The sequence below is a fragment of the Melitaea cinxia genome, chromosome 18 (assembly GCF_905220565.1).
Source record: "Melitaea cinxia chromosome 18, ilMelCinx1.1, whole genome shotgun sequence".
NCBI lineage: Eukaryota > Metazoa > Arthropoda > Insecta > Lepidoptera > Nymphalidae > Melitaea > Melitaea cinxia.
In genome coordinates, this window is record NC_059411.1 from 12,792,560 (window position 1) to 12,815,579 (window position 23,020).

General features: G+C 35.7%; 2 protein-coding genes across 2 annotated transcripts; both read right to left on the reverse strand.

Moving 5' to 3' along the window:
- Nucleotides 1-4,568: 4,568 nt before the first annotated feature.
- On the reverse strand, nucleotides 4,569-22,962 carry LOC123662371 (uncharacterized protein CG45076-like). Its single transcript, XM_045597216.1, has 11 exons — nucleotides 22,584-22,962; nucleotides 19,117-19,200; nucleotides 12,085-12,279; nucleotides 10,136-10,248; nucleotides 9,128-9,264; nucleotides 8,705-8,866; nucleotides 6,955-7,156; nucleotides 6,757-6,802; nucleotides 6,209-6,676; nucleotides 6,012-6,124; nucleotides 4,569-5,149 (listed from the first exon to the last, which is right to left on the reverse strand). Exons 1-11 carry the CDS (start codon nucleotides 22,647-22,649, stop codon nucleotides 5,008-5,010), a joined length of 1,728 nt encoding a protein of 575 aa, XP_045453172.1. The 5' UTR covers nucleotides 22,650-22,962; the 3' UTR covers nucleotides 4,569-5,007.
- On the reverse strand, nucleotides 21,703-22,577 carry LOC123662370 (uncharacterized protein CG45078). The gene has a single exon (XM_045597215.1). It carries the CDS (start codon nucleotides 22,156-22,158, stop codon nucleotides 21,799-21,801), a length of 360 nt encoding a protein of 119 aa, XP_045453171.1. The 5' UTR covers nucleotides 22,159-22,577; the 3' UTR covers nucleotides 21,703-21,798.
- Nucleotides 22,963-23,020: the final 58 nt, after the last annotated feature.

A 23,020-nucleotide genomic window follows, 5' to 3' on the forward strand; every position in this document is an offset into this window, starting at 1 on the left:
GGATATAAGCTCTGCTTATGACAATGTTTCCCTCCCAGTTCTAACACTCACACTCAATTAATTAAAAGTTCCATTTATGTTAATAAATTTTATCTTGAACATTTTATTAGAGCGCACAATTACCCTGCGAGATTGTAATGAACCTGCTAGAATAGTTTGGAAAGGTATCCCGCAGGGATCAGTCCAAGTCCGATTTTATATAATATTTATACATATGATTTAGAGTGTACATTGGGCAACGATGTTAAGGTACTACAGTATGCAGATGATTTGATAATTTATAATGTAAATAAGTCCATAGATAATGCTAAATTTGCTCTGGATTCTTCCCTTCATCAATTAAAGAACTGGCTTTTCCAAAATAATTTGGAACTTAGACCATCAAAAAGCACAATAGTATTATTTTCTAGATGCCGATTACCCCCTCCCGTCCTCATTAAATACAATAATATTATAATTCCAGTAAAAAATAATGTTAAATTTTTAAGTGTTTATCTCGATGCAAGACTCACTGGAGTTCCCCATACGGAATATGTGGTGGCTAAGTGCGAGCGGTTGTTAAATATAATAAGATGTCTTTCGGAAGTGTGGTGGGGAGCGCATCCTTTGTCTTTAAAATCAATTTATAATGCTATCATTAGAAGTATACTCGATTATAGTACCTTTCTTCTTGAACCCGGTAGTTCTTCTGGTTTTTCCAAAATGAATAGCATACAAGCTAAAGCTCTTCGAATTATTACTGGGGCTATGAAGACTACACTTATTAATGCCCTGCAAGTTGAATGTTGTGAACCACCCTTACAGTTACGTAGACAATATCTAGCAGACAAATTCTTCTTCCGCTTTGTACAGAACTCTAATCATCCACTTTTTAATAAACTCAAATTATTGTCAGAAATAGTTAACACCTCCGCTTATTGGAGACATAAGTCTTTACCCTGTTTAATAATTAGTTTTCGAAAATTTATGTCCATTCAATCACCTGTTTATCGTTGTCCTTCACTTCCTTTGTTCTGCTGTAGTTTTGAAAGTTTGACTATCTCACCTAATGTTTGTTTAAACTTGGGCATCAACAGAAATATCTTTAGTGCTAATTATGAATTTAATTCTGTGATAGACAATAATTTCCAAAATTGGCATCACATTTACACTGATGCTTCGAAACACATTTCTCATGTTGGAATTGGTGTTTATCACAAACAATTGAATATAGTCCAAAAAATTAAGTTTCCTCCTGAAATATTTGTTTTTAAAGGGGAATGTTTTGGTATCCTCAAAGCATTAGAATACATTTGGTTAATGAAGTTAGAAAAAACTCTTATATTATATGATTCTAAAAGCGCTTTAATGGCGATTTAAAGATATCTATTTCAATCTAAACCCATTTATCCTGTAATACTTAATATAAGAACTGCTTTACATAATTGTGTTTTAAGAGGATATGTCGTGATGTTTGCCTGGATTTCAGGACACGTAGATATTGTTGATAATGTTCTAGGTGATCGTCTAGCTAATGAGGCTGTGGTGTGCGGTGACATTCATCCTTACATTAATTACTGCCATAATTTGACTACGCTGCCTAGGCTCTATCTCAAGGAAACTTGGGATGAAGCTTGGGAAACTAGTGGAAGGATCAAGGGAAATTATTTTAAGTCTTTACAACTTAATATTCCTAGTAAGCCATGGTTTTCATCTCTGAGGTTTGGTAAACAAGTTACTTCATCAATTATTCGAATGAGATTGGGTCATGTATGCACCTGTACATTTGGCCAGGTTTAATATAATTGATTCAGATTTCTGTGCTTCTGGGAATGTGGGTGATCTTAAACATATTTTCTTTACCTGCCCTTTGAATGACGTTTTTTCCTTTTATAATCATCTGGTCTCCATCCGTGTACCATTTCCTACTTCTATCAAATCTCTTCTTTCATGTTCTAATCCTGATATATATACAGCTTTATCTATTTTCCTGTTAGATAATAATTTGAAATTATAAATCCTTAAACTTATCCTATCATAGTAATCCTATCTGATCCCTAGTTTTCCAATCCTTTCAAATCTTAATAAATGTTTCCCTGCTTTTGTTAGTGGCATATACGCAAACCGCGCGATGCCAAATAAAAAAAAATCTGTTACATGCTTATTTCATTTTTTATTATTTACTAATAAACATTTAACACCACGGTCTTATATATAGGTCATACAACTAAGCCCAATTTCTATGCTGAATGATTAATACGATATTGTCAAGAAGCTTATACAAAACGCTACAAGCTTCTTGGATATTGTCATAACTTTTCGTTCGCGTTAACGCTGCTGTACGTCACTGTATTGATTATATTAAGTACCGTTTCAGTGTAATTGGTTATAATTGTCTTCGTTGCACAGTACACCCATCGATCGTCATGCCGTCGGCCGTTAATTGAAAAGAAAAGCGCAACCATAAGCCGACATACCCCCACCAGTTGCACGACCTGTGTATAAGACCGTGTTTAACACAATTCGTGACACACATCTTGTCAAATCGTAGATGTCATGACCACATGGCAAAATTTTGTTTTCTTGTCATTATTACATCAATTTTTTCGTGAAAATTAGTTATTTATTTGTTGTAAATTATTATAAAGAAATTTTAAAAAAATATCATGGCTAAAGACAAGAAAAAAGGAATTAAAGGGAATGTTTTCAAAGTAGCCGGTGCGAAAAGCTTAAAGAAAACTAAAGCTAAAGCAGTCAACCTAGGCTTAAAAAACGTGAGTTATAAAAGTTTTTATTCTATAAAATTACTGATGTAGAATACAAAAGAAAATACGTAGAAACCTCAAATAAATTAACTACTACTAGCATAATCATATTGAAAATAAATAAGTAGGTATAGTATAAAAAATTCCCTAAGTTCTTCCATGGCTTGTTGATATCTTATGACATTCTGTTTTATATGTAGATAGAATTTAAACTATATTACTTGTATAAATATAATATATGCTGCCAAAGCCAAATCTCACTAAATCTCACCTAAGTGAAGGGAGGGGTCTAAACTACGAAAAATAGTGCACGTAATTAATGTATGCTCCCTAAACTGATTGACTTTTTTAACCTTAATAGACTAGAGAAATTTCTTCATATTCCAATGCTAAATTTCTAATTCTTTTGTTTCAGATAAAGCAGAAAGTCGTAGATATAGATAAAGAATTCTTAGATATAAAAAATAACCCAAAGCCTAAAGAAACGGTTAAACCCGAAGATAAGCCAGCTCCTAAGAAAGCTGATAAGAAAGTGACAAAAGAAGAAGTTTCGTCAGCAGCAGATCAAATTGTGAAAATGGATATATGATAAGTCATAAATAAAAGTAAATTAATTATACTATAATACTTAGTTTGTAAGTTATATTTTTATGTTAAAAATATGTTGTAAATAAATTTATTTTTACATAATCTTAATAATTTATTTTATTGTTGACGTTACTCTGATGTAATAGTGCGTGTACCGTGTATGCTTCTAAGCACTGGCAGTTGTGAGATCAATTCCCCTTAGGAATGAATTTTTTTATTTATACAAATATTTCTTTCCGACCTGGGTGTATATCCTTGTGGGTCTCCCCACCATACCTCAGACATTAAGTTAAGCCGTGTACGTTTCTTCCTCAACTTAATGCGGGTGAAACCGCAGCTCAAAACTAGTATAATATATTAATACAAATATTACACCCAGACTGCGATAGGAATCGAAACCGCAACCCGTGGAGCAGAAAACAAGGCCACTACAAACTGCACCAACGGGCTAGTCAAAGGTGCTGGGCATAGGCTTCTTCCTCCATGTGGGAGAAGGATAAGAGCTTAATCAACCACGCTGCTCCAATGCGGGTTGGCGGATATATTCCCTACTATGAGTAACGATCGCTATCAGGTGTATATGATAACAACCGGGAACGATGACTTAACGTACTCTCTGAGGCACGGTGGGGAGACCCACAAGGACTGCATAAACAACCAGACCACGTCAAACATCTGTATGGCCAATAAAAAATGTGTCATGTGCGGGGATCAAACTCGCAACCGCCAGCGCAACAGCCACAAACCAGTGCTGTTGTGTGTGTACCGTTGCGCCAACGCGTCGTCAAATCATTCATATTTGTTGTCATTATGAAACCATCTAGGAACAGAAATTGTCTTACCGAAGTAGATTAAAGCTATATTTTTTTATACTGCTGCATACCAAAAAATTTCTGTTTAAACCTTCAGCATTTTTTTAAAGAAATATAATATAATATAGCTTATATTCCAATATAATATAGCTTATATTGGAAATGGAAATTAATTTTTCTTAGTGGTTCATAATTTTCATCGTCTTATAAAAGAACAAATTTTATTATAGAAAATTAATATCAATGTAGAGTAGTATCTGCACTTCTGGCTAATACCTCCCATAAATATTTATTACTCATAATAATGAATAAATGTTATCTAATCGATCTTAAAAAAACATGGCATTGAAGCCTAAAGGTATAAAAAATATAAACGTATTAGAATTAATAAAATAATATTTTACGTTGTTAAATAGAAACTGCATTTTGTTAATATGTCTTTTATTGTTAAAATTAACAAAATATAACATTATAAAAACACTTAGCTTAGAACAGCAAAAACGTAACATTGTTAACAATGGTAGTATTATTCACAATAAAACAAAATCCGTCCTCTCGTTGTCACGTAATTATATTACGCAAATGAAAGTTATAACAATTAAATAAATAGGTAATTACTTATTGTAGTACCACCATTTTTACTATTACATTATTCATGTGAATTTTATTAAATCTAAACGAATAATGAATAGTATAATAAGATATAATTTTAAAGAAATGCATAACTAGAAAATATCTAGTCTATTATTTCGCACTTGAAAAATTCATGATTTTATTTGTATTTTTTCTGTGAAGAAAATTAATACGTGTCGTTACTTCAAGAAAATGTTAGATAAAATTAATAGGATTGGTAATTTTGACGATTATTCTTCGTCAGTAACGTCAGGTTCCGCTTTTTCGTCTTCGCTGACTTCTGCGGCCTCTTCCGATTGTAAGGGAGTCTCGGGAACAAATTCAGGGCTTGCAGGTTCTTCTACGATAGGCTCGGCTTCATCAGCTGCTTCACTATAACAAATTAATTATAATTTAAAATAAAAATAATCAACAGGAATCTTATTTACAGGATTTTTTTGGATGTTAAAATGGACCTGTGCTTATTAGACATATTTTTTCATCAAAACCTCTGATGTCAATAAAAAATTGACTCATAAAAAAACGAGTGTGCCTTAGTGCACACGACTGAAATTAAACTTACGAAACGTAACTCTCCCTCTTTCTATCTTCACTAACTTATATTTTCTTATAAACTTCCATTCGCCTCGCACAATCACACTTTTCGTGACGCTCTCGTCAAGCATTCACCAGCTTACTCCCCAAGTCAAGCGTACGGAAAGAAGTTTTACTTCAAAAATTCACTGAAAATAGTACCTACATACTTGCGTTGAAATTACAGCCGTAAGAACATAAACGAAGTGATATTTATTGTCGTCTATACATTGATTTATAATTTTTTTGAAGTGGACATTCTTTAAGCGCATGAGGGGTAAAATTTTTAGGGGCGTCACGAATTTTTAAACTTCCGTGTATTCAACGTGGTATAATACGTTGAATACACCGGTTCTCGTCCGATCACCGAAGTTAAACAACGTCAGGCGCAGTCAGATCAGTATTTGGATGGGTGACCGCCTGGGAACACCGCGTGAACTTGACATTTTGTTTTTTTTTTCAATTCTTTTCTTTTAATTAGTCTTATTTATCATTGAATTAATTTGCCAAAGAAGTTTCACTTCTGACATGTACCTACTTTGTACGCACACATTTTTTTTTTATAAATTAATGCTTCTATAAAACCCAAGCAAGGATTGATATTTTTTTAAATTACTATTTTGTATAAGTTTATCAAAAGTGCAAAGATAGGCAAATTTACCTAGATTCAGTAGCGGCAACGTTGTCACCTGCAGAGCCACTATGTGAAAGTTCTTCCAAACGAGCCGCTGCCAATTCTGATTCTTGTCTCGCAATTTCTGCTAATTCGGCAGCCTGTAGATCACAGAATTTATTTTATTATATTTCTTGATTTATTTATTTTAAGGACATTGATATTTTAATCGTTTACATTCATACCTGTCTCGCGAGTTCAGCTTCACGTTCTTCTTGTGCTTGGCGTTCTAGTTCTTCTAATTTCGCCAATTCTTCTTGTCTTCGCTGTTCAGCCAATCGTTCCTCTTCCAATCGAGCTTCTTCAGCTAGTCGAGCTTCTTCTGCAAGTTTAGCTTCCTCGGCTAATCTTGCCTCTTCTGCTAAACGAGCCTCTTCAGCTAGCCTAGCCTCTTCTGCTAAACGGGCTTCTTCAGCTAGCCTAGCCTCTTCTGCTAAACGAGCCTCTTCAGCCAACTTAGCTTGTTCTGCTAAACGAGCTTCTTCGGCTAATCTAGCTTCTTCAGCCTTACGAGCTTCTTCAGCTTCTTCTTCTGCTTTGCGTTTTGCCTCTTCCTCGGCTTTTCTGGCTTCTTCTTCCGCTTTACGCTTTGCTTCTTCAGCCTTGCGAGCCTCTTCTTCTGCTCGTTTCTTTTCTGCTGCCTCACGTTCAGCCTTAATGTATTAAGAACAATAAATTAAAATTTATGTTTCTTAAGTAATGGATACTAAACATGATATTTTGTTTACTTTACCTGTGCTTTACGTTCAGCTTCGCGTTTCGCTTCTTCCTTTAATGCTCTGAAAATAATTATTTAGTCTATATTTAAAAACATTTCACTTCAATTTAGTTTATCATATCGAACCTTATCATATCGAGCCTTGAAATTCTAAAGTATTTTTTGATTATTCTTTTAATATTTTAATTTAAAATTGCATTGCGTTTTGCTTACTTTTCTTCCGCAGCTCGAGCTTCTTCTTGTCTTTTTCTCTTAATTTCAGCTAGATCAGCAGCAGGTGTGAGGACGGGCTCAGCTGTTGTGGCTCTAAATCTCGCTTCACGGTCAGCTTTAGCTGCTTTCAATTCCAGATCAGGATCTTCCATCTTCTGAGGAGCTTGAAACTTGCGGCTGGGTCTCCAGGGAAGGAGTTTCACTGCATAGCAGTAAATGGTCACGTGGTGCCAATGATCATTGGTGAAATGAGTTGCTTTAGCAGCTTGCTGCAGTAGCTTGTCATTTTGCATCAATGATCACAAATGGAAAGTAAGCGCAGCAGCACAGCTCGTAACGCTCTCAGTGTAAGTGCCATTAGCCATGATCCCGGCTTTAAAGCTTAATGGGTAATGTAAATAGCTGAGATGTTTTAATCTTTGATTTGTCTCATGCCATGAAACTTGTGAAAGCGTGTTCGGACCGTGTGCAAAATTACTAAATTTCTAAAAAGTGTTTGTATGGTACTTATGTGGGTTTGATTTTCTTTATTACTAACATTCCTTCTTAGAGTCCGAGAAAAAATATGTATAATAATTAATCCATTATACTTTGTTTTTAATCTTCTTATTGAAATATTAAGAAATCATTAGATTGTTTCTAACAAAAAGTAACAGAACATATTTCTAGTGTTTAATGTACTTAGTTTAAAAAAAATAGTTAGTATAGGAAGCAAAGCGTTACGCACAAGCCCGGGTACATTAAGAATGAATGTTAGGGTATCTATCATGCAAACTAATTAAAACAACTAAGAGTGGTAAAATATTTATTGTTAAACAAAATCAGTTCTGTTAAGATAAAAAAGAGACGTCTCGATCACCGAGTCGCGGCGGGCCGCATTACACGACTACGACTAGAAGTATACAAATTTTTTTTTAAATGTGTAACAAAATAGAATTTTAAATGTGTATAAATAATATTAAAATATATACGATCGATTAGTCGGGTCGTGTTATACCGAGATCAAGGACGCGAAGGGCGTACGCGGCGCGGGCGCAGGCCGGGGCCGTGCGTCCGCGCCGCGCCGCACGGCAGTGGGAGGGGGCGGAGCTACGCGCACTGCGCCGCTGTCGCCTGTTCCGGCGTATCATCCGCTGCAAGAGACACCACACCCAGTGTTAGACACTGATTTTATATTCGGTTTTTTATTTGTTTGTTTTTAACGACTACACTTCGAAGCTGGTAAGCGTAATTTAGAAACGTTCGAGCTAATGAGGCCTCGTAACCCAATCTAGAAAAATATTCCTAAAATTGTCTGTCAGTCAGTTGAAGAGCATTGACCTTTCTCGTTTACATATATTATAATTTAGTATTTGTTTCATTAGTGTGAAATTATAATAACAATATGTATTTATTTATGTCAGCAGCACAAAAGTCTGTGAGAGTCACCTAAAACAATGGAAAAGTTTATAAGCGTAAAGGTACTGTTGCTGTACAAGAAGAAACTTAAAATGTAATATTTCAATATTTTATTCCCAGCATCTAAATTAGATTGGAAAAGGATTGATATAAAACAGTTTTATATAGTTACAAATATTTATAACATTCTGTTTAGGAAGTTAGATTTTTTTTATTACTTGTGAATACTACAGTCAACAATGCTTATTTATAATGAGTTACGAGGTGGCTCACTGCGCTCCATTTACCATTTATATTTTAATAATTATGCGGAGGATAAGCGAGCGCTAGCGAAGCGTCTGAGACGTAGTACCTGCGGCCTTTTCCACGGCCAAACCCGCGGCCGCAAGTCTGTTCTTCGCGTAAAACGAGAGAAGGTTCACGTCGTCCCGGATGCTAAGTTCCTTGTAGAGAGGCCTGCGGTTGGAGAAGGCCTTTTTACCGGAATAGTGTACGCATGCGAGGTGGCCGCGTCCTGGCGAGCAACACCTCGGTTATACGGGGGCACACTGGGGAAATTGTTAGATAGAAAAAGGGGGGAAGAAAGGTAGGCATTAAATTATCATACTCGTAGAACTGTCACGGTAAACTTTAAATTAAAGAATCTACTTTATGAGAAAAAATAAAATTAATATTGTCTCGAACTCATTAGAACACCGTTTTTACCCATCTGACTTAAGTAAGATATTCATAGTAGTTTGACATCCCACATTTTTGCTTTAAAACTCTGGGATACCTGTAAACTTTTTAGCTGGCTCTGTGTAGAATGAAATGTGATGAATGTTGTCAGCAACGCTGCGCAAGGGTAACAGCAGCTTGGCGATATACGCATCATTACTGAAGCGGTAAGGCACTGGCTCTCCATATGAATACCTGCAGGCATTGTGAAAATAAGATAATACCAAATGAAGCCATATTAAATGAATAATTCAATTGAAATCTGATATGGTCTGCCAAGATTAAATATCAAAGACGTAATTAAAGCGGACGAAAATGTAATGAAAAACTAAGAACTGTAAACAATAAACATGGGTATTTGAAATCGCTATAATTAAAACATTGACCGATACAAGTTTTACGTCACAACCGAAATAATCTTGGCTGGGAAACATACACCCACACTGGAAATATGTGCCAGTTTCCAAAGAACAATCCCAATAACATCCTTTTATAATTCATCAGATCATTATGTGTGGAGAAAAATGTTTACAATACAGAGATGCATTGCCAAAATCGTGTCCACGCATGTTTTAAGACAATGTCAGTGCCGAAGCGTCTGATAGAATCATCAATGGGTAGACTATTTTTAAATCGTTACATCAGATGCTGCCAGAAAAACCTGACAAGAAATTATGTCAAGTGTTTCCATTTCAATTATGTATATAAATTGTTAATTTCATGTCGATTTTTAATGCTGTTATCTAATAAACTTAATATTGAACTATGGCGCATGAGGGTAAAATTTTTACGGATGAAACGGCAACGTTTTGATGAAACGGCAACGTATTTTGTCGATGGCGCTGGAACGGAAATCTAAAGCTTTAGATTTGTATAAATATAAACGAGACTTAAAAATTAGTTTACCAAAGAAGCATCACTTTTGACATGTATAATTTGTATCTTATATAATTTTTCGTTAAACTATATATTTTATACAATCAACTTTGTTTTATGTGTGTACTTAACTGGCATCTACGAAATTAAGACAAAGTGCTATTTATGTAGTAAAAGTTCTAAAACTCACGAGTAGATAGTGTCAAGCGGTGCTACAGTTTTTGCGCGAGGAACAACAGATCGAGCGCGCTGCAACAGTGAGGCAGTATCAGCACGTATCCGACGAGTTTCGTCCTCGAAAGCCTGAAATTATGATATTTTACATTTTATAAACTGGGCAGCAAAAAAAGTAGATATCCGTTGGAAATTTTTAATATCTTCAAAACTACCTGACCTGGCTTTATGAAATAAAGACTAAATTAAAAAATATTTTTATGTGGTTAATGAAGAGAAAAAAATAATTCAAGCTTCTTATTTTTCATATGTTATATGTAAAATATATAAAAATGCGTAATTTTTCCAACATTTTCGTATATAATTTACATTTTTATCAGATTAAAGGTGTGCCGGTTTTCACGCATTTTGGTACTTTGTGTTGCCTTCGTGAGCTCTCAATATTGTTTTTATGTGATTTACACTCACACACTTTCTTATAGGTTTTATAAGGCGATGCTGCGGAACATTCTGCCAGTCCTCTATTAGAGCTTCTTTCATTTTACTTAGCGTGATTGGCGCAGATTCCCCTGACGTACACATCATCCCAGTTCATCCCATGCGTCCTCAATGGGGCTTAAATCGGGGCTGCGCCCCGCGATTGGCGATTGCGATTTGCCACTCCATGTGTATGATACCGACTTCTTGAAAATAGGCAAACACTTTCTGACCTGTTTCTCACCGAGCATTTTCTTACATAAAAGGCACCCATGTCCACTAAAAATGGATCAACGTAGTCATTCAGAATTTCAAAATTAGTGACATATCTTTCTGTAGTAAAAGTTCTATATTTTCTTATAGAAAAATAAGTGATTATATGTGGTGGCAGCACTGATCTAGTGGTAGATCAGTGCTATTTTTTCGGAAAAAATCCCAGCCCACACATGAACAGAGCCTTTGCCGTATAGTACTTTTTCCTCTATATGTATAGGCTTAGTTTTAGCGCTCTTCCGGTCCCGGTAGTATACTGTTTTCCTCCCGTCGTGCTTGTATAACAGAAGCTACATTCGTCTGAAAACATAACTCTTTGCCAGTCATTCAGAGTCTAATTCTCGTGTTCTCTACCATAGCACAACCTTGAGTTTCTGTGGTGTCTTTATAGTTTTGGGCATATGCAGGTCTTAATGGCTTTAATTTTGCTTCAGCCAGACGCCGCCTTACTGTATCCGTTCTCAGATTTTCCTCCAGCTCGTAAATAATGATTCTTTACTTCAACAGCCGTAAAAAAGCGATTACTCAAAATTCTCTGGCTATATTGCTATTAATAAATCCGGTGAGAATATTATGTTTCAGCGCAAGAACAAACCGTAAACGGGTCAAGAGCGTTCGAACTATTTTTGTCTTTTGCGTGCAAATATTATTATAATTTTTGCAATCTCGCTTGTTGTGAGGCTTAGTATGTTTCATATTTAATGTTTTGAATTTATTTACAGCGCAGAATTATCACACAAATACAAGATTATAATATATAATATAATTATATTGCTTTTTATTTGTCACATAAGTTGATTTTATATGTAGATTTATTCTTATTCATGTTTACATTTACTAACGAGAGTTAGCACATACTATTTTATTGTAAATATTTTTTAAAACAATTATATCTAGATATATAGTATTATACAGATCGACAACTTTGTACTAAAGTTGGATTAGTCTTCGGACACATTTTCATTTACACATTTTCACATACACATTTCATTTATACATTTTTACAAACACATTTTCATTTTTATAGGTAAATTTTAGTACAGATTTATACATATTTCAAATCAAATTGTCGACTTCTAATCTCTTTTAGACTCCTTGATCGGCCCAAAGACACTGATATCCAGTCTACAGCTGTTTAGAATACACTATAGAGAGCTGTTGTTTGTATTGACTTAATTAAAATTTATTGTTAGAAATAATATTTAAATGTCTTACCCTAGTAGATTCGGATCTGTAGTAATCGTCGATACCGGAGATGGCGGTGGCTGGACGGCGGAGGTATGCGATGCGGTCGAGCTCCTTCAGGATCACAGAAGGACGGACGCGTACACGTACGATGTGGTGTGGCGCTTCGGGGTACGTGACGAGTCGGGTAACAGTGCGAGTTGTCGGACGGTATATCAGCTCAGCCTGGAAATTTACACGCTGTAATACAAACACTCTAAGAACAGCTGTCTCAAATCATTCTAATTTAAGCGTTAATGTTCAGAAATAATGATTACGAACCCAATTGTTTGCGTGAAACTCAATACAATTTAGCAAAAAAGAAAACTGACTTGAGTTATCAAAAATGGAGCTTTATTCCTATGGAATGTCAAGTGACCAAAATTCAATAATAATGAATTATTTATTCTCATGGAAATATGAAGAATGACAATGAAGTTGACATGCATAACAACTAGAAATCTAGAAACACGCATGCAATACCTACATACGTATGAAATATGTATGTGTGTACTTACATGTCTTAACTGTATTTGTGTAAAGGCTGTTAAAAAAGCAGGTAGAGTTTATTTCAATTGAAGCCGTACAAAATTTTAAAGGTAAAATGATAGATTATTTGTTTTATTAAAATTTTGTAAAACCGCAATTGAAATGAAAACTTAGTATACTTTGAAGAATGTAGAGCATTTAAAGTAAAAATGAAGTGAAAGATGAAGGCAGTTTAAAATAGGAAATAAACAAGAAGTTTTTGTTTGTTTCACTTTTGTCGTACTAAATCATTATAACTACTAATTTAAATACAATACTACAATACTATGATCCGCGGATTCACTCGCGGTCATTAATTGAAATAAAATATAGCTTATATTGTGAATTGGACGAAGCCCGGACAAACTTAGGTTATAATTTTAAGACACGCATTTATAAGACATTGTGTATATTTATTTAGTAAAATCCACAACAGAACCAACTCAGTCGATAATACACTGTTGTCATAAAAATGCATCTAATAACGACCCATTAATGCAAATAAATGAGTAAAAACCATAAAATTGTGTATTTGTTTTTTAAATCATATTCTAATTTACACAACCTGTAAAAGCTATTTAGAGGCAAAAGGGAATTTAATTTTAATACGTTCTTTTGCTCTGCATTTAGGCTTTGAATGTATAATTCATATAGCAATAAGTTAGCCGCGGTGACATGCTATTTCTGTCACTTTTAAATAGATAGGCTTTTATTCTTTACTTCTATACGTGAACCATTTACTATTCTTAAGCCTTTTATTTTTATTTGTTTAACCTATTACCTACCTATACCACATATTCAAATTTAACAACTTCAAATAGACATAGCATGGTACAATTAACTGTTTTATCGCTCTATGAGTACAGCGATAGCAATAGGCCATAGCAGTAGGTATTTACTTATGTATATAGCATATATACTGCAGTCCTTAAATTTCATGAAACACATGCGCGTACTTAAAATTGTTTCTAGCAAAATTAGTTTATTGAAAACACGATATCAATAGACGAGTGAGTCAGAAGTTCTACGATTCGCGTCGGGATAAAATTAGATTAAAACGAAGCACGCTAACGGATCGTGATGTGTATATAGAAGCCGGCAAAATATTCCATGTTTATTTATTTTTTCTTATTATGAATGTTTATTTGGATCGAGAAACGAAATTTGAAATGATCAATATGAATGTTTTGCTACCAAAGTTTTCCTTATGGGTTGATTTATAATTCATTTAATAAAAGAATAACGGTACCAACAGGTAATTAGATTTAATTATTGATAAAACCCATATTTCATTTTACTTACTTTTTATGATGATGTATTAATTTTTTTTCTCAACATTTATTTTTAACTTTTTCTTTTTCTCCTTCTTATTTCTTTGAGAGGATTTCTTACAAACGAGTTAAACTAACTACTCCCCTTGTATTAGTATGCTAGAATATATAAATATCTTGTCTTCTAGCTTTTATTCATTCATATCTATACTAGTATTAGTTTTTGGAAATTGAAAATGAAGTTTTATGTTTATTGCTGTATGGAGGCTGTATGAATTTGTAAAACATTAAAAGTGTCCCCTCCAAACACAATAGTTTACAATAACTTTCCACTTCCCATACAATGATCGTTTTTATTTGGACCTTTCAGCAGGGTCTACAAGATTGGTTTTTCTTATCTTTTTCTCTTTTTATTTTCTATTTTATAAATTAAAGCGAATGAAACCGCGGGGCACAGCTACTAAAAAATAAAGTAATATCATAAAACTATTAGTGTCTAAGACATAAAGTAAAGCTCTAACGCTATTTGTAACACAATTTAAAAGCAAGTCCACTAAAATTTATAATGACAGTAATTATCTATACTTTTCGTTATTTGTAATTTTGAAAATAGATCGAATTATAATTCTTATTCAAGCGAGCTAAACTACGAGAACAAAGGTCTTGGGATAATAGTGACAGTACGAAATAATAGAAAAAAGATATAAAATGTTTGCTGTTTGATTTTCGTAACGCGCAGATGTTTTCACTTGGCCTTTGGTCCTCTGCCAGCATCATTCCCTTGATGAATTTTCAGCGACGCCATTGTTTTTACTCAGGGATATGAGACATCCGGTCAAGTACTTTTACAAAAAACTATTTAGTAGCAATAGTTTTGTTTATTTTATTTGATAACTGATAATATAAACTAAGGTAATGACACTAGCAAAATTATCAATTTGACTTTTCTTTACAATATTTTAAATATAGATATTTTTATCCCTGTACAATGTTTTGTCGAGGTTAAAGTAGTTTATCGCTATGTCAAGATTAAACTAATATATAATTATATACTCTTAGGGCCTGTTTCACCATTTATAGATAACGCTTGACGGATTAGGATATCCAACAGATAGAGGTTTTTTTATGTATTATTATTTTTCACTATCGAATTCCACAGTATTTATGAGATACCTATTTCTATTCGCAAAATGATTCTAAACGCTGTAGTTTATTGATTGAAGTGAAACAGGTCCATATGGCCTATTTTTAACCGACTTCCAAAAAAGGAGGAGGTTCTCAATTCGACTGTATTTTTAACCTACTTCCAAAAAAGGAGGAGGTTCTCAATTCGACTGTATTTTTTTTATGTATGTTACGTCAGAACTTTTGACCGGGTAGACCGATTTCGACAAATTTTGTTTTAATCGAAAGGTGGTGTGTGCCAATTGGTCCCATTTAAATTTATTTGAGATCTAACAACTACTTTTCGAGTTATATCTAATAATGCGTTTTTACTTGACGCTTTTTTCGTGGGATCTCAGAGAAATCGAGGGAAACTCTCGTAATAACTTCGTAAAATCCGTAATAACTTTTTACTGGGTGTACCGATTTTGATAATTTTTGATTTAATCGAAAGCTGACGTTTGTCATGTGGTCACATATAAATTTTATTGAGATCTGATAACTACTTTTTGAGTAATCTTTGATAACGCGCAGTTATTTGAATATTTTTTCGTCGATCTACCTTGTATTACTCGTCGATGTAATTGAAGTCGGTTTTTTTTTCGTTTGCGAGCAAACACAATTATATATCCTACTGCTTAAGTCCAATCGTAACTTATTTGCCGGATAAACCTTATAGGTATACACCGTTGAGTGTGAAGCGTTTATGAATACAACTGGTAAAACAGGCTTTTAATGTTCTGAATCTTTAGGCGATTTTTTTTCATTATAAATAATTTTCTAATTTTCTACCGACTTAGGTTATCAATTCTACATTATCAATTAAAATACTACTGCTCTGAAAACAGCAGCATAAGAACGATTTATAAGAATTAATGTCTTTGAGAAATATTCCATTACAGAAATGGTCTTGCTGCAATTTAGTGATTCCTTCTAGTGCCACTATTGGATATAGTATTCGCATCTTATTGTCAGTTTAATATAAGTGTACATTTGGTGAGGTGATAGCTTTTTTTTTAGGTACATAATTATGTGTGATAATTTTATATCTAAGTCCGATATAACAAATTGCACTGCAATTAACGCCGTGGATATATTTGAAACTCCGTTGTCTGGCGCGCTGCCATGACACCGAACATACAGCCACACTCACGAGTCACGGGCTCAAGTTATTGCTATTCCTATGGCCGCTAAAACTTTATTTGTATTTTACAGTGAGGAATTTTGCTATTCTATAAATTTTAAAATGCTTAAAAATGATAAGTGCCTCGGACCACCCGAGTTATTGTACAGGAATCACATATTTATTGCGACTTCGTGTATTTGTACTTATTGTATTTAAAATTGCGATTTTTACGGATACGGATTTTACGGGCAAAACACATGAGTTCACACCATTTTTGGCGTGAACTTGTGGAGGCCTATATCCAGTAGTGGACTGCGAAAGGCTGCTGTGATACGATTTTTCATAAAATTAGTTCCGAAACGATCATGACTCCGTATGTATCTCCAATGCGTCTGCTGCCAAATGTCTATAACTCTTATGTACCGACTTGGAAAGTTAAATAGGCACTATTATGTTGTTTTTCTTCCAGTTATTATTTTAAAAAATCGTGATGATTTAATTTATGAATTAATGATGATTTATAAATATAATTTCTTAAAATCATCAGATAGATAATAAATTGTAATACTTACAATACAATACCTAACAAATACTCTTTATTGTACACTATCAGAGAAAAATTTTACACCGTAAAAGAAAATATAGACATGTACAAAAGGCGGTCTTATCGCTAAAAGAGCGATCTCTTCCAGACAACCTCTAGCATGAAAAGGACATGACTAAAGAATTAGACGGCATGGAGGTGTACATACATAATATATACATATAATACGTAAATATACATACATAACTATTTTACATTTAATAAAACTGAATTATTTTCTCACTTAAAACTGAATTATTCACGCTGTGTGATACGGCAGTAAGAATATAGCCACCTCTTTTCTTCCTGTGGGTGTCGTAAGAGGCGACTAAGGGATAACACAGTTCCACTACCACCTTGGAGCTTAAAAAGCCGACCGATAGCGGGATAACCATGTAACTGCTGGCTTTGAAATACACAGGCCGAAGACGGGCAGCAGCGTCTTCGGTGCGACAAAGCCAACCCTGCGGTCACCAACCCGCCTGCCCAGCGTGGTGACTATGGGCAAAACAAATGAGTTCATGCCATTTTTGGCTCGAAAACAGATATCAGTTTGTATAAATTAGTGCTGCCACATATTTTCTTATTAAGATTTTCAGAAAGTAACTAACTATGCAGTGCCAGTTCGGTGTGCCAAGTAACGACTGATGTGATTGTCGCCTATGAATATAAATTATTCCATTGCTTAGGGCCGGTTTCACCGGCTGTGGATATAGTTTATCTTGCCAATAAGCTACGAATAGACTTTAACAGAAAGAGGTAGAATAGCCCTTAACATATTTAAACCATAATTTGCGAAATATTTATATATTCACAGGTATAATTTATTTATATAGGCTCTCTAATAACTTCCATCACTTTTAATACGGCAAGTTAAGAACTTCGTAGTTGCTTACATATTTGGTTTCATCGTACTCATATACTTTGTAACATTCGGCGAAATACCATAGACTTACAAAAGAAAATATCATCTAAATCACGAGTAATTAATCATTTACGTACCTATCTTTTTTTTCTTCTTTGTACCTATTTTTTTAAATTTAAGGATTAAATTATCGAAGTAGGGTTGAGGCTGAATATTCCTACTATATTTAAAACACAGGGGGCCTGTTTCAATAAATGCCATTTGTTATAAAGTTTATCTTATTTATCAGCGCCGGATTTAGGGGAGGGCAACTGGGGATACAGCCCCGAAGCCTCCATAAAAGAAAGCTCCCACGATAGAGACTTCGGAAAAAAAATCAAGTTCAGATTAGTAAACAGTTATTTTCTAAAAAATTTTGTTTGGAAAATAATTTGAGGTCAAGGGGCCTCCAATCTGTTGTTGCCCCAAGGCCTCCAGACCTCTAAATCCAGCCCTGTTGTATATAATTAAGTGGTAGGATGTATATCATCACAAAATAAAAGAGGTTCTTAGTACCGATACTATTAATAACCAAATCTCAAACAATCTTCAACACGTGGAGAGGCGTGGAGATCAATCTTTGGCTCGTAGCAAAACATTCATCAGACCGGTAGTGAAAACTATTACACGGTACTGAGCCAAACAATGTGTCATAGTGGCGATCGATCTCACATTTGCCATTCAACCTGTGGTCATTGGTATATAGAAAATGAAAAACGGATAGTTTCAATTTTTAATTATTGTCAATTATGCTTTTATCAGTGACCATTAATTGAATTATAAGCTATCTACAATTAACTAACACATTATGGACTTTATTGAACTCTGAAGACACAAGAGTACTTGAGCCTTTTATACTCAGTCAAGATATTTTTTTTTTAAATAAGACGATTTCAGAGATTTCTTAAAGGTACAATAAGTAAACCTATATCTATATTATATACATGTTTGCTAACAACATTACACTGCCTTGTAAATATGTATGTACAATGCCTAAATCTTTCATGTAGATTTATTTGCGACTGTTTAGTCACATTTTATTAAATTAAGTACGTATTATGATGTTTAAAAATTATTTTGCCAGCTAAAATTAAATTTGATATGGAAAACAAAAATAATAAGGTTACCTATTTCTTGACCATTTGTTTTGACTACTTAGCTTGATTCTAAATTGTTGATTGTGAAATGTTTGTTATTAATTTATTGTTGAAATAAATAACGATGCAATAATATTTACAACGTATCTGGACATCAATATGCGAGTGACATGAATGATCTCATGACTGAAGCTTACCAAAACTATTGTAGAATACAGCAAAAGCTATCAAAACTACAGTTAATTGTGCATTTGCGGTGTGCATGGATATAACAAAACGTGGCTCATAAGCGGTACTCGATGATATTTACAAAGATGCGTAGCTGCTTCTTCAACCGGATCTCAACTCACCTGGGACAGCTTCGGTATGTACGTTACGTACGGGATATTGTAATACGGTAGAAGGGATGAGAGATAGTACACGGACGTCAACGGCTGTCGGCGACGGCGTCACAATGAAAACGGAATTTATTACATCTTATTACTTGCTTCATTTATTATTAAACTTCCACATAATGCGCACGTTTAACAATTAAATGGTATTTAAAGATTTGAACAAATTAAGGCTTAAAAACTTTATATTTGTTAAATGTGCGATGAAAATACCAACTTTAATAATATTAACTTAAAATTTGTCAATTGCCAATCAAGATTAATTATTATCGTGCATTTTGAATTTATCTTCATTATGTCTAGACAAACATATCCAAGTTTTACGATTACATGGGTTTTCGTTTACTTTACGGTTTTTATTATAACCAGAAACATATTCATTTGTTTTTGGTACCAATTTGTATCTATTTTGTCGTTTTTTCAAGTAGTGCTTACCTATAGCATAGAACTATAGAGACCTCTCACACATCAAGTTGAAACTAAATATTATTTGTAATCAATATATGTACGGCCGCTCTGGTGAAATGGTGCGTTGCCGTATCGGCGGCGCCTAAACACCGATGGTCGCGTGTTTGATTCCCGCTTGGAATTGATATTTGTGTTTATACAAATATTTATTTCTGCTCTGGTTGTTAGTCCTTGAGGGTCTCCCCACCATGCCTCGGAGAGCACGTTAAGCTGTCGGTCCAGGTTGTTATCATAATCTCCTAATAGCGATCGTTACTCATAGTAGGAAATATATCCGCCAACCCGCATTGGAGCAGCGTGGTGGATTAAGCTCTGAGCTCTTCCTACATGAGGAAAAAGGCTTATGCCCAGTATGGCAGTATTTATATTTTCAGTTGAAGAACGTAGTATGGTTTACCTAGTTGTACCTACATAATGACATGATATCATATTACTAAAAAACTAATTGTAAGTTTCAAAACATTCATTAATTACGTGAGCTATTTTTCGATCAGTTTAGACCCCTCCTCTCTTAGGTGAGATTTGCTCGGACCCATGGAATGGAGGGCCATTTACGTGAGAATGACGCTAAAAGTATTTTAAACGAAATTAATTTTTATTATTCAGGAAAATAATAAACCATTCAGACAAAAACGGATAAAAACACAAATACAAATTTTTACTCAATCCATGGAGACTCGTGTACTTTTTGGTATAATATTTTATATTTTTGAAGTTGAGGTGAGATTTTCGATTATGCCCTCGGTTTAAATGATATTTGGTGAGATTTCATTAGATTTCCCCTCTCCATTCTGAGCTCACGTAATTTATGGATATCCCCTTTCGACTTTATGCATAGAAGACAAGAGGCTGAGGAGGCATCAATACCTTTATAATATAATATCTAAATATATACATTTAGTTTTTGAAGTAAGCTGGGGAGAACTCAATGAATTTGTTTAATTAATTTAAAAAATTTTTATAAGTATAAATAATCGACTTTATCAATATCTACTTTTATTTTAACAAAATTTTTCGATAACAGATTCAGTAATGTTACAAACTAATATTATTCATTATTTTGTAATATCGATACCGTTTTGTATGAAAAATGTGTTTAATTAAAATGTTGTAAGCAATACCTTAATAAAAATATTTTATCCTTCTCAAAGAGATTTCAATCATAGATCAGAACATACTTTTTGAGGAAAAAGTGACGCTATGCGTCTCAACAGTGTACCCAGATCATAATAAATATAAGTACTTATTTAAGAATTTTATAAGCTTGTGTATTGGAATTGGTAGATGTATGTATAAAAAAGTCGAAATGCTATTTCCTTATTGATTTAAAATCGATAACAGACTATTTTATTTTGCTTTATGTTTGTAAAATAGATACCTAGTTAACTGTTTGCTACAAAATGATATCATAGAAATTACGACAAGAATAAAAATATCATTCATATTGGTAGATCACATTAAAACATAAAAGTTGTACTTAGATTTGTTAGTAAAAAAAAATATCGAGCCCATCATCGATATTCCTTGGGTTTGTGAGATATAAAGAAATAAAATTATAAAAAATGCAAGCTTTATTAAAAATTCAGTCTAAACCATATATTATATATAAATAAAAATTTACTCTAAAACATAAAAAGCTTTCAAGATTCACGACCACTTGTGACGAATAGTAAAGTAGTGCGATCACATTGCGTTAGCGAATATTGATTAGGTGAGGGACACGGCGAGGGGTTAAAGGGTGAGGACAAGGAGGTCGGGAGGTCGGGAGCCGGGGCGCTACACGCGGTATGAGTAGTGGCGGTAGGTGGTGCCGTAGGGCAGGCGGCCGCTCGTGGTCGACGAGTAGGAGTAGCCGCTGGGCCCGCCCAGGCTGCTCGAGCGCTCGCTGGAGTACGAGTAGCCGCCGGGCCCGTTGGTCGAGCGCCGCTCCACCGTGTTGCTGTACGAGCTGCGCTGCGGCAGGCCGCTGCCCGCCTTCCGCTCCGACGTGCTCGAGTACGAGTACGAGTACTGCTCCTCCGCGCGGCGCGGCAGCGGGTCCCGGTCCACCACCACGTAGTGGCGCGGCGTCTGCAACAACCGCGCCCTTAGCACCGCTAGCTCCCGCGCACCCTCGCACCGACCCGACCGACCCGACTAGCGAAAGCGACACACGAAACGACTGCGACGGACTCAGTAAGTGGCATAGTTGCTGTAGAAGACGTGCCGGTGCGCTGGCCGCTCCGGCCGGCCGTGCGCCTGAGCCAGCACCACGTCCATGTGGTCGCGCGGCGTGCCCAGCGGGTCAGCCGCATAGGCGCGCTCGCGCTGGCCCACCGTGGAAAGGACTCGCGCTCTCGTTTGCTCGCGAGGCGACACGTACGGCGCGAGTGGTGCCAGCTTCGACTCCGGTTTCGGCGGAATGTTCTGCTTCGTGACGGGATCGAGAACCGACGCTCTGGTGCCGGGGCGGCTGCGGCGACCGAAGGCCGTCACAGGGTCGGGAACCAGACTCGGGCGCGGCACGTATGGCACCAGCTCCCAGTCGCCCATCCGCTGCAAGCGGAGAATTCGCCGTTAGTCGGGCGGGCGCCGGCTCCAGCCGCGGCTATATTTGGCGCGCCCGGTAGCTCCGCTTTCCGATCTTTGTTTTGTCGAAGCGATCTGACCCACTTGCGGATAGCTACCGCGACGTACTATCGAACCCTACTCTAGTAAACGAAGCTTGTTGCGGCTGGACATCGGTACTTATTAAGCAATAGTGTTTACAAGTGACATCGATCGCCTTTCGTCGACACGAGAGACGTTAACCGATTTCTATAATAAATTACCACAAAGTAACTACCGCTACACTAAGACACTACTTAAGCGAGAAATATGGAAATGGCGAGGGTCGACTTGGTGCGAGGGCGTCCGGCTCCCGGGAAGAGATTGGAGCGAGGTGCACGCTCGGTAGGAGTTAGAAGGCGGCGACTCACCGACACGCTGTAGCTGGAGGGCCGATATGGCCGGCGCGTCGTGTAGAAATCACTCTCGTAAACCATGGCTGCTGCTCGTAATCGTTCGACTGAAACTCGCGACGGTTAGTCCTCGACTGAGGAGTGCGCGTCGTGGTCGCGCCACGCCAACGACCTTATTTTTAGATCACTGTCATTGCAATTTCCACGTCATTCCTCCCAAACTTAACACTACGCAGCATTATATTATAGCTAGATGTGATGTCACAAATGGGTTAAGGATAATCACACTTTCAGTAGAATGCAGTGAAAGACCATGGACTGTATCAAAATAACAAATCTCTAATGAATCACAACCTTCGCACACCCGTCGTGTGTAACAAAATAGCAAGACGAAGAATCAGCGTCTATTTTATAAGCTGAATGATTAGGTATGCGTATATTTCGAATTGAAAATA